Below are 12,695 nucleotides of genomic sequence, written 5' to 3'. Positions count from 1 at the left end.
CTTAAGGTGCAGATGAGCACTGCTTCATTTAGCTATACTGTATACATGTTCATTTGATATATTACATTCTTTCCCCTGTTATATATCTGCTCCTAAGATGGAGTGGATGTCACAAGGGACCCTGCATGAGTTTAATGGGGTCTGGACCAATGGCCCCTCCATTGCCTGCTCCCTCAGGTTCACAGCACAGTGAGGGGGCAGACCTCTCAGTGTATAAGGGTGTATCAGGCAGCCATTTTGGAGAGAGAGATGAGGGAAAGATCGGGATGTTGAGAGTGGAATGTGGAGGATGCAGTTCATTTATGCAGGGTAGGGCTTACTTGCCCTCCCCCAATATTGTATTCAAGTTGGCACCCCTGGGTGGGTGGAACAGAGGCAGAGCACAACCCTTGGACCACCTTGTAAGTTGTTTTGGATATATTCTCAATGGTTTTAAATATATATTTACAATATTTGTTTCTGGGTAGATTTTTTTAATGTTCCTCTTTAAAATCGACCTGGAAATAGGATGTGACAGACTTAGACCCACCCCCTCTGAGAATAAGGACAGTCTGAACTTCAGTGGGTGTCTATGATTGGACATTGGGTTTGGGGCAATTACAGATGCCCCAAAGATTTTGTGTGTCTGATGAAGTGGGCTCTAGTCTGCAAAAGCTAATGCCACCATAAATCTGTCTTGAAGATGTCCTAATACTTTTTGTTGGTTTTGTTGCAACAGCCTAACATGGCTACCCTTCTGGAATTTTCCCATCGCATGCTGATTATTATAGCTGAACATTTTCTATGGTAGGAAATTCCCCCGTTATTCATGTATTTGTGCCTTTATTTTGCCAATCAGAAGTGCCAGTTGACATTTCACATGCCGAGAGACTCATCCTTATCTTCTGAATTTCCATTTTGGTCTGCATGCACACTTTCATGAGAGAGCTATTTTAATCACAGCCCTCAATTCACCTTCACTTCAACTTTTCAGCACAAGTTACCAAGACTGCCACACTGTGGTTTATGGAGCAACGAGTCTGCAAACGTGTCTGAAGCAAAGCAAAGCATTGCCAAAAGTGATGCTAATTCATCACTGACTGCTGCCACTTCAACAAAATGTTTACTCCTTGTCTACACTCTTGGCTTTTTGCTGACTCCTTGATTTTCAGACAGACAGAGATATTTCTCTGAAGTGGAAACAGATTTCATTATTATTATAGGATGATTTTTACATATCACTGAGAAACTTGATTTCCTTGCATGATAATTGCAGCTTGCAATTCAATTTCTTTCTCTCTGAACTACTAATTTCTCCTTATTCTGTATCTATGAACAAACCAGTTCCTGTAATTTACTTGAATTGCAAACAAGGTTTGCAGATGTTTTAAATATATCTTGCCTATCATATCATTTTCCTTTATGTTTTAAATATAAATTTAGTGACAGGTGCTTATGTCATTCATATATATATATATATATACACGTATATATATCCCGAACAAATAAGCTATAACACAAAATACACTACAGTAATATATATGGTAACTTGCACACAAATTAAAACACAAACGTACACACATACACCATGGAAGAAGAAGTTGACATGCAGAAGGAACTTATTTGTCACTGGTTATATTGCCAGCATCAGATTGCTCTAATGCCTGCATATTAAAATCCAAACAAAGAGCCATGCAAATTGCTGCCACTGGTAGTTGCCTAGCAACTATACAGTGAGTACTGAAAACAAAGTACTGTCATACTACACTACCATGCTGAGCTTGAAACAAAGCCTATAGTACGACTTGTGAAACACTATAAATCTGAAATATTTAAAAGGGTTGACAAAAAAAAAAAGATATTTTGAGACTCTCGATTTTACAAATTTTCCTCAAGGCAATGGGCTCACAAGTAATGCCATGACAAATACTGTAATAATTTATGCCCTCCCAAATGTGTTTATCTTGAAGGTGCCACAAGACTCTTGTTTTTGTTGCTGCAAAAGACTAATGGATTTATTTCTTTGGAAACTGTAATATGAGAAAGATGTAGGGCTATAGCTCACATCTCCCATCCATGATGCCCCTGTCTACAGGCAGCAAGCAAGCAATATTGCTATGCTTGTACACCTACTGTTTACTCCTGTTATGTCTCTTTTTGTGCAGGTGTAAAAATGGAGCCTTGTATATGCACGTGGAATTTTGTTGTTCTTAATGCTCCTAGGGAGGCTGTGGCAGGGGGAGGATCAGACAAACCACAGTGATCCTGTACGTGATTAGAGCTTTAGCATATATACTTTAAAAACAACAACAGTCTTAGGTCACTTCCAGACTCTTGCATGGATCTCTCACCCATTTGGGGAGATGCTGGAATATGTCCTTTGCACAAGAAAGGGCGCCTTCATAATCCACCCCCAAGAAAGCGGCTACATTGTGATAAATTAGGGATTAAGGAGAACTTCAGTGTGGTTCACATTTTAACGTGGCCCAACCTAATTTGCACTTCTAGAAACCAAATGCAAACTGAAATGCAGCTCTCCTTTGAGTTTCACAGTTGTCTAAATTTTACGATGTAGTTCTCCAACTGATAAATGTGGATAAAAATGTGCATATTAGGGGAAGGTGTTCCTAATAATGAGTATTAGGGAAAACTTGCATTACGTTAAGATAAGTTGCTTGTAAAAATCTATATAGTAGGAAAAATTGGCACTAAAAACGTTGACAATTTTTCACGAGAACTTAAAAAAACATTCACATACTGATGTGAAGATGTGGAGAACTGAACTGAACTGAATCAAAGAGAAACCAAAATGGAGAGGTTCAGCCACCACTGTGATAAAGAGGAATGGCACTGCAATGGTGTAACAAATTCACTTCTTCCCCAAATCACACTTTTTTGCACTAAGCAAAGTGATGAGAAAAAGGAAGTGTGGGATAACTACTGCATGAAGGCAATGTTCTATAACCACTGCACCATTTTATATTTTTTAGTGCAAGGATGAATGTACAATAGGTAGGTTGTCTGGAAATGTCCTTCTATACAAATACTCAGAAGGCAGGCACATGATGGCTGGAGGTAGGAATATAATCTTGTGGCATCCAGAGGTTTTTGGACTACACTGACAATGCTGGCTGGAAATGATGAGAGTTGGAGTCCAGCAACATCTGGAGGTTCTCAGGCACCCCACTCTTGCTCTGTACCATCAGCTTTGAGCCACCATTGCATCACTTGTCTTTTCTTGCAGCAGCCAGTGCAGTTGACTGCACCCTGATTCTCTTTTCCCCTTGACCTCCAGGACAGATTCTGGCAGCTGTTTTGTCAAGCCAGTTACTTTGGACAGGAATCTGGCAGGAAGCCTTGCTTGTTTCTGCCCCTCTGCACTTTACACAAGCCTCCAAGAAACAGTAGGCCTAAATGTAGCTCTCTAGTGATGGAAAAGAGACAAAGCCTGCAGAACTGGATGCAAGGTCACCTGATTATAACACAGCTGGACAAGGCTCATTTAAGAAATGAAGGCACAGTACAGTACCTGGTTACAGTCAGAATTAGAATATTTGTCTGCTTGATGCATTTGCTTCAGCTTTCAGAAGAAGGAAGAGCACAATGTGCTGGCACCACTCGTCACCTAAGTGTTGCTGTAACTATGGGGATGAAATATACCGAAGTATATTTATGGAAGAGAGAGATTTCTGTGCAGTTTCCCAAAAGCACAGGCTGACTGAAGTATGAAGAGACCTCTTACTTGCTTGCACAGGACTGCTGAAATTAAGATGCGAAAACTGAAATTTTTTTTTCAAGCAAGTTGCTGATATTCCTTCACTTGACTTAATATATTTTGTCTGCAAAGCTGCCAATATCACCCTGACATAGATCACTTTTGTTAGCTGTTTTACAATATCACTTCCTAGAAAATACATATAGGAGTTTCTAGACTCTAGATTATATTCTCTAGGGGAGGTGTGGTGAACCTTTGGTTCTCCAGATGTTGTTAAACAACAGTTCCCAAAGTCTTTGGGCACTGGTCTTGCTTGCTGGTTTCGGATGGGAATGGTAGTTCAGCAACACCGGGAGGCCCTAACATTCCTTGCACCTTTCCAAGGGCATAAGGAATCTGATTTCGACTGAAGACTGATTTTGGTTTGCTAGACAAGCAACAGCTCCTTCAGTTTAATGAATCTTGAGTTGCCCCTAGAAGAGGAGACTGGACATTTGATGACCACGAACAGTTCTCATGAATAGAGGACAAAGGAACATAAATGATTCCCATTCCAACTTGAGAAATATCCTTGGATTGCACACCATCCCCCACCAAAAGGGGAAGGGACTAGTATTTATTTTGCTCAAAGCCACCATACTGAATTCCACATTATGATTTGCTTATGCTGAGTATATGAGTAGGGATAAGCACATTTTGTTTGTTTTTATTTTATTTTATGATTGTAATGTACGTAGTACTATTTTTATAACCCATGCTGTAACCATTTGGTGAAAGGCAGATTATAAATATGAATAAATAATTATTTTACAAACATGAAACCTGTGATGTTTTAAATTGCAATTCTTATGCGACTTTTGAAAGTGTGTGTGTGTGTGTGTGTGTGTGTCTCAGGGGTTGGAATTGCAAAGATCACAAACTAGATCACACTTGCACAAAAACAGCAAGAGCCAACCAAATATTTCAGATCTAGATTGAACCTCCAAGCATACATGGTAGATACATGTTTTATGGTGTGGGTGTCCACTAGGAGGATCATTGTACAAAGAAGTTAACATATTTGGTGAGGATTTAGTCAGTGTGTACATAAGCGCCACCTGGTGGTGTTTATTAATATTGCTTCAATACGTATTTTCTGTACGGTACATTAATTTGATTTAGCAAGCTGGCCACTGCTATTCTTTTGTTCAAACAAAAATAAAAAGCACATCAGTATAGCATAAGATGTATGCAAAATTTTCCAAAATATTATCCGTAATGTGATTATTAAAATGAAATAAAAAACAAAAGTGGTTAAGGAAACAAAAGATGTTATGAGGGATTAAGATTGCAGTCTTTCCTGCATTTGCATGGAAATATGTCTCAATTGAATTCAGTGAAACTTCCTTCTGAGTAGACACATATAGGAGTGCACTGTTAAGCACTTTGATCCAACTCAATAGTAACCTTTCAGATTACTTATAAGTATTTAACAGAATGATCTATATATCAAATATATATATGTATGTATGTTGTCTTCAGTGCAACACTATTCAAATATGTTCAGATGTCTTAACCTCTTTGCTCATCTTCTGCCTCTTGTATCCACTTCTGTAAATCTATGAGTTAATAAGTAGCAGTATCATTTCTGTGTATCACAGTCTTCATAACAAAATGCTTCACAGTAGTCGTGTCTGAGCCTGTTTATCAAATGTAAACTTCCTGTTTAATCTGTTTTCTAATACAGATTTTCTTTCTATATTTGCTGGTAAAGGGTATAAAGGCTTATACAACAATTCTGAGCCGATTCCTAAATCAACATTTCGCCTCATATACTTACTGTTACATGTTAGTGTACTGTTACGAGTTGGGGGGGGGTAGGCTGAATGCTTAAGCCCCCTTTTAATTCCTTGATCCAGCAAGTGTTAATATCTAAGCAGATGACAAATGCCTCCCCCTTCAACTCGCTGGTAGTTAGAGAAACAAAGGCCAGGATTGAGGTGTATGTGTGGTAGAAAAGCTAGAAGCCGGCTAGCTGTAGGCTGGGCAGCTAAGAGACAGGGTTATACCTAATTTCTGTTGGAATCCAAGACTGTGGATTCTTTCAGAGAAGCATGACCCTCCTGGGGTGGTAATGCTGTGAACCCTTCTGTCGTAGGCTCAGGTTATATATACGTGTGTGTAAGTAAACCATATATCCTAAAGACACCACAGTCTCTGCTGTCCAACATTCTGAAGGAAACAAGAACCCTGGCTAAGTGACTGGGACCCCTGGAAGATTGGGGAGGCATGCAACAGTATGAATTCATGGGAATAACTCAGTTTAATAGGTTATCCACATCATTTCATCCTGAGACAACCATAGTGAACCACAGCTAGTTCTCCCTCAGTATTTTTGTTTGATTCATCTCACTCACAAGATCATGTCAAAAAGTAGCAAATCTCTATAGAATTATTCCAGTCTCTATTTTGATAGCTTGCAAATTTCAGAATTAGCAGATTAGCAGAGGAATTACTTCTCCAGGCTTGAATCTCCAACCTGAATAAAGTGTATTCAGTAATATAAATCTTACTCTTCTACGCTAGGTACTTGCAGAACTGTAGACCAGACTGCTTTACTAGCTTTATAAACTGCCTTTTGGAGGTAACAGGATTACAGACATGGACCCAGGCACAAAAGGAAAGGAAAGTTACCTGAGGAAAACTAAAAGATAATGGGAATAAATTACACACATCAATTGCCAAAGCACTAAACATTTAAGAAACCATCCCTAGCATAGCATATTACATTGCCAACCAAATACACCAAAATGCTGGAGAGGGTACACCTACACATACCTACACATGTGGTGCGAGTGCCCCAAAATCCAACTATTCTGGACAACAGCCATACGAGAAATATGTAAAATAACTAAGCAAGTATTAGACATCACCCCAGAATTGGCCCTACTAAACATCTTCCAAGACAACAATGCCCATTTACACCACAAAGAACTCATAACCCACCTACTTTCAGAAGCCAGAAACACCACAACCAGACACTGGAGAGGCCTGTTGGGAGTAAGCATGGACCAATAGTACGAAATAATATGGGAAATAGCCTACTAGAAAAATTAATCAACAAACTGAAACTGACACGGGGACAAACAGAAGAAGACGCCTTTAGCCCGGTATGGCTCCCCTTTATCACATACACAGCCCAACAAGACAATGACAATAATCCACCAACAGCATACAAATCAACACGGCTAACCTGATCCAAAACACCCACCCACCCCACTCACACACGAAAACAAAGATCACCACAGCCAATCACAAACAAACAACCACATCCTAGGCCAACCCCAACCTCTCTCGCCACCAAAGGAACACAAGTGAACAGCAGACAACCTGCATGAGCAATGCTGACACCAAACCCTACATACATTAAGCAAAATAGAAATATCGCCACCCGACCCCCCCATCTTCCCCCCCACTCCTTTTCTTCCTAATGTCTCAACAAATGAAACTGATTTGTAAAAATGTTACATGGAAAAAATACGAGAGACATTACACATACTTCTGTAAATCAAGAAAATCTTTAATAATAAAAAAGGAAAAAAACATTTAAGAAACCATGCCTACATTCTGAGAACCTAAGCAACTACCTGCCAGTTGCTAATGTCCCCTTCTTGAGCAAGATTCTCAAGCAGGTGGTTGCTGATCAGATAGTGACTCAGCTATACAGCAGCAAATATAACATTTTAAGTGTGTTTTAAGTGCATTATACAAATGTGACACTAGATGGCGATGGTGAGTTTATGGGAAATTCAATATATTTTTCAAAATGCTTTTTTAAAAAAGCATTTACACAGCATTTTTTAATATATGTCTAGATTCCACCCCAGACACTTGTGGAGGAGACTAATGTGGGCCTGCTTTTGGCACAGAAACTGCCCTGGTTGCCTTTTCGGTAGTGCTGCCCACCCTGTGGACAGCAGTGGAGCATATGCCCGCGCTGCCCAGGAAGGGCGCGCTCCTGAGGGCGGCGTGGCACTGAGGGTCCCCTCCCAGGTGCAGGATAGCCACTCAGCACACCTTGCAGCTGGCGGCATAGCAAGCCCTTACCTCGACGGCTCGGGGTAGGCTTGGGAGTTGTGGGTGGGTGGTGCACCAAATGTCACCCCCTCAGTGAGGGCACCCGGGGAGGTCTGCCCCCACTGCCCCCCTTCCTACGCCCCTGTCTGTGGAACGCCCTCCCATCAGATGTCAAGGACTTTAACAACTATCTGACTTTTAGAAGACATCTGAAGGCAGCCCTGTTTAGGGAGGTTTTTAATATTTGATGTTTTACTATGCTTTTAATTCTGTTGGGAGCTTCCCAGAGTGACTGGGGAAACCCAGCCAGATGGGCAGGGTATAAGTAATAATACCTATTATTATTATTATTATTATTTTATTATTTTGACCTGTCAGTAGTAGTACAGAGGTACTCTATCTTTGTTAATGTTTCTCATACTATTAGTGGTTTTTGATACCATCTACCATGGTTTCTTCCTGGAAAGCCTATCTGAGTTGTGGGTGGGTAGAACTGCTTTGCTGTGGTTCCAATCCTGCTTGGTTGGTTGTCTTCAACGGGTGATCCTTGGGGAGTGCTATTCGGCACCATGGGGTCCCTTGTGGAGTCCCTCAGGGTTCAATTCTATCCCCCATGTTTAATATCTATATGAAGCCACTGAGTGGGGTCATGCAGAATTTTGAAGTGTGTTGTCAGCAGTATGCTGGTGGCACACAGCCCTATCTTTCCTGTACATCTGCAGGGGTGGCAGTGGATGTGCTGGACCGTTGTCTTGCCTCAGTAAGACTAGAAGAGCGTTCTGATTAACGGCTCCCTGTTACATTCTGCTGACAACTAATGAAAACAAAGCATGAGAGTCTGACACGTGACTTCTGAACCCATTGCATTTTTAAGGCAGTAAAACCTTAATATGTTTAGCTCTGTGCAACTGCAGCTATACCCTCCCAAGTTTGAGTAATGAAAATAGGGACATTTATTTATCAGAAGCCCCTGTCATCTTCCTATGTCACAGTAGGAACACTACTCCCCTCAGCTGCTGTACACATTTCTGAAGGCTCTTCTTCTCCTGCTCTGCGTTGCCTTCTTATACTTGCAAGGATACCTGGGAAACCACGGTTGCTGCTTGCTTCGAAAACCCACCCTAGCCAATATTGACTTTTATGGGATGAAATGGGCAACACTGAGGCTGCAGTCACGTTTCCTTTGGCACAACGTCCAGCCCCTTCTCAGTTAAAGTGCGGAGGATTCAACTCGCTGCCTTTCCCAAGACTTAAAGCAAGGTCGACGTCGGGGGGGGGGGGGGGGGAAGTGTCCGGAAACAGGCGATGAAAGCGTTGGGCGCGAGGCAAAAGGGCGAGCTCTGTCACGTGGCCCTCCTCAAGCGCACGCGCGCGCGCTTGTTCGTTGATATGCCCGTCTCCAGGGGCGGGGCGGGGGTTTGGTCCGCTGCTCTCCTTTCTTCCGATGGGTGGCGCGCAACCCGGAGGCCTGCGCTATCCCAGGGTGCTGTTCGCGGCGTGGGCGCCGCCGTCCCGCTGAGGGGGAGACAGTCTGCGCGGCTGCCTCGCCAACGAGACGCGCTGCGGGCTGCCGCCAAACGGACATGTTAGCGCCGAGGCCCTGAAGGCGGGAGGCCGACGAGAACGACGTCCCGCCGCTTCCTTCGGGGCTCCTCCGCGCGCGGTAGCAAGAGGCCGCCGAGCCACAGCCATGGAGGCTGTGAACGCCTTCAACCAAGAGGTGGGGACGGGGCCCGGCAAGGGAGCGCGGGACGGGTAGGCCCCGGCTGTTGGTGGTGGGGGGTTGGGAGCAGCTGGCGACCGCTGATACCGCTCTGGAGCCTGGGGCTGGAGGCCGGAGTTCGCAGGCCTGGTCTGAGGCGGAGCAGCCGACGGGAAAGAGTTGCCAGCGCCCTTCGGTGTGCGGCGGCCTCTCCTGGGCCCGGCGTGTGGGTGGCGGCGCTGCGTCGGGTGACGCGGAGCTTCAGGGGCCGCTTTCCTCTCAGCCCCCTTCCCCTCCGCTGCACACGCGACTTCCCTCAAGCTCGAAGGGGGCCTAAGAACTTTCGCCACACTTCCCAGGTCCTCTATCCCGGGCCCGGCTGCTGGGGAGACCCGGCCGGGCTGTTTAAGGTCAGCCCTGTAGGCCAAGGGAGAGGCCGGGAATGGAAGTAATGCGCGCGTGCCGGGTAGCGCTTCGCTGTAGGTGGGGAGGAAGGGGGCCTAAGTATATTGTGCGTGTGTGTGTGTGTCTGTGGGCGAGCGCGCACTTCGAGGAGATCGCGGTGCGGGGTGGCGGCGGAGTGAAGAGGAAGTTTCTGGCCTTTTTCTTGCAGCCATTTGATGATGAAGATCCGGGACGTGCGAAGAGATTAGGCGTCTCGAGGGCATGTTATTTCCAGCCCTATTACGCGACCCATCAAAAAGTTTTGTATTTAAAGTTACCATCCCAACTGTTTCTGTGATACTGTGCGAACCCCTTGCGCTGCAGAATCTAGCAATGAATAAAAGCTACCCCACTGATTATATCTTAGATAATGTACACGGTTTTCAAATTATCGTGCATATGGCGCGAGTGTGAATAGAAAATCCGGAAGATTTCCCCCTTCTTTTCAGGTCTGGTTGTGGTGGGTAGGAAAAGTGAGGGAATTGATCTCAAGGAGCAGAGAGTTCCTAGCCAACATCAGAAACTTGCTTTTTAAAGGTAACATTGGGCATATTCTCACAACAGAATGCCAGAAGAATTCCGAGCTGAAGTGTCTGGTGAATCGCATTGAAACTGAATGGCTGCTGCTAGTGTTTTAGTGTATTAACAGTTGACATTCATAAAAGTCTGTTTCAGCAGACTAACACTGCTACTTCTCTAAAAGGTTTCTGTGTACTGCTGTGGTATTCTGGAAAATGGATACAAGTGTTATTAAACTACATAAAGATTGCAGCAAATTTACAACTTAATGTGATTTCTGCTGCAGATAACCAGATAAATCAAAGTGTGCATAAATGCAGGTTTACATGGACATAAAGTAGACTTTAATGTTTAAATCACTGTATATGCTTTTTGAACAGAAAACTCTGTAAAGTTTGCTCACTGTAAATGCTTTTATATTTGGGCATATCAGTGGCCTTCCAGTTAGGAAACTTAATGTTCAGAACTGAAAGAGTACATTAAGCTTCAGAATATTGCCCTTCATTTAAGCACAGCATTATGACAGCCATACACACCTCTGGTTGTCTTTCTTTGGGTCCTACACAACCCGATACGAAATATCAAAACAGCTATGCATAAGTGGCAGGTTCAGTTTGCCACCTGGGGCTTGTTCAGTACTACTAAATTGTCTTAACACGGACCTATAAATGCTCAGTTGCATGAAAAGTATTTTGGGTAACTTTAGTGCATGTGCTGGGTGTGTATGGGATGTGTTCAATTAACAAATGGATTCTTTTCAGTATTGTATGTAAAACTTTATAAATGCTATCATCATCAACTTTAGAAAAAGCATTACAGTTTGTGTAATGTTTCCATAAAGAGAATGAACAGTTGCTTAATTGCTTGGGGTAGTAAGTATTATTTCAGAGTGTTTTCTAAGATTACTGTGTGTGAGCTCCTGAGATGAAGTACAGTGGTACCTCGGGTTAAGTACTTAATTCGTTCCGGAGGTCTGTTCTTAACCTGAAACTGTTCTTAACCTGAAGCACTACTTTAGCTAATGGGGCCTCCTGTTGCTGCTGCGCTGCTGCTGCACGATTTCTGTTCTCATCCTGAAGCAAAGTTCTTAACCTGAGGCAATATTTCTGGGTTAGTGGAGTCTGTAACCTGAAGCGTATTTACCCCTAGGTACCACTGTACTCAAAATGTTCAGCTAAGTGTTAGAATGGCTACTGCATCTTCATGCATTGTGTTATGGCAGAAAGCCAGGAAGTGGCTATGCTGACCTCTTTGCTTCACCTTGGTAGAGATCATAGTACAGGTGTGTGGCTGCTGTCTTCAGAGTTCTCTGTACTGCTCTGATATTCTGTGTTTAGATATAAATGGAAGAATGAGACCTGTGGAGCATCATTGTAGTACAAATGCACTGAAGAAAAAGAGAGACATGAAAAATGCAAGCCATTGTGGCATTTTACATGCCCACAAATTTAACGTATATTGTGTAGGCTTTATCTTTCAGAGAAATAGTAAAATGATTGTTTCCTAAGTCCAGAATAAATAGTGATGCTTGGTAACTTATTCTTAGACCTAAATCCTACTGGTTTGAGTGGAGTATAATTCTAATTGCAACCGTAGAAACTTTATGGAAAACTCCTTTATGTCAAGGGTTGCCGTATCCAGAATATTGGAGCCGCAAGCAGTGTCTGGGTAGAAATAGGCTAAATGTCCAGGGAAATCTGGACGTATGGTAGCTGATGTTGGCAGTGTTGTTTTTGCCGAATTAGCTCAGGAAAGCTCAAAAATGTCTAATTTTGGGGGGCAAAACTAGAAAAAGAAAAAGCTCAACTTTACTGTGCAGATTTTCACTTTTTGAACATTTTTATAGCTTGTTTACATTTTAGGTCTGACTGTGGCCCAGATGCCATAATCACATATTTTGTGTTGTCATAAAGGGTTGTCTTAAACCCTGAGAAATAAGGTATAAATTGAAAATAAAATGGAGCAGTAATGGGCTTAAAATTTCAAATAATTCAGAGTACATACATATTCTAGCATCTGTTGTGGATATGTGTTCTCTTTTCCATAAAGTGAAATTTATTTACATATTGTGGGACTCTAAAGTTGGAGGACACCCAGTGATTCAAGTGCTTGAACCCCTACCCATTTCTAGATGTTGCTGTCCTACAACTCCCGTCATTCCTGAACATAGTTAGGGTCTGATGGGTGGGCCTGATTAGAGCTGTAGTCTAAAACATTTGGAGGACACCAGAAATCTTCATTGATAGTATCCCCTCCAATACCGTGTATTCAGCTTTTGAC

The 12,695-nt window shown here is 42.8% G+C and overlaps 1 protein-coding gene across 2 annotated transcripts in view; it reads left to right on the top strand.

Moving 5' to 3' along the window:
• Window positions 1-9,225: 9,225 nt before the first annotated feature.
• SCAF4 (SR-related CTD associated factor 4) overlaps window positions 9,226-12,695 on the top strand; it is a 42,970-nt gene continuing 39,500 nt past the window's right edge. Inside the window, exon 1 of one of the 2 annotated variants that reach the window (XM_081003834.1) lies at window positions 9,226-9,470. In XM_081003834.1, coding sequence (XP_080859960.1) covers window positions 9,441-9,470 — 30 coding nt within the window. In that variant the 5' untranslated portion in view covers window positions 9,226-9,440. The remainder of the gene's footprint in view (window positions 9,471-12,695) is intronic. The other variant, XM_081003833.1, reaches the window with a different exon arrangement.

This window comes from Podarcis pityusensis (genome assembly GCF_964106645.2).
Source record: "Podarcis pityusensis genome assembly, chromosome: 4".
Lineage (NCBI taxonomy): Eukaryota > Metazoa > Chordata > Lepidosauria > Squamata > Lacertidae > Podarcis > Podarcis pityusensis.
Note: the sequence above shows the minus strand (reverse complement) of the source record. Positions and strands in the feature narration are given on the sequence as shown.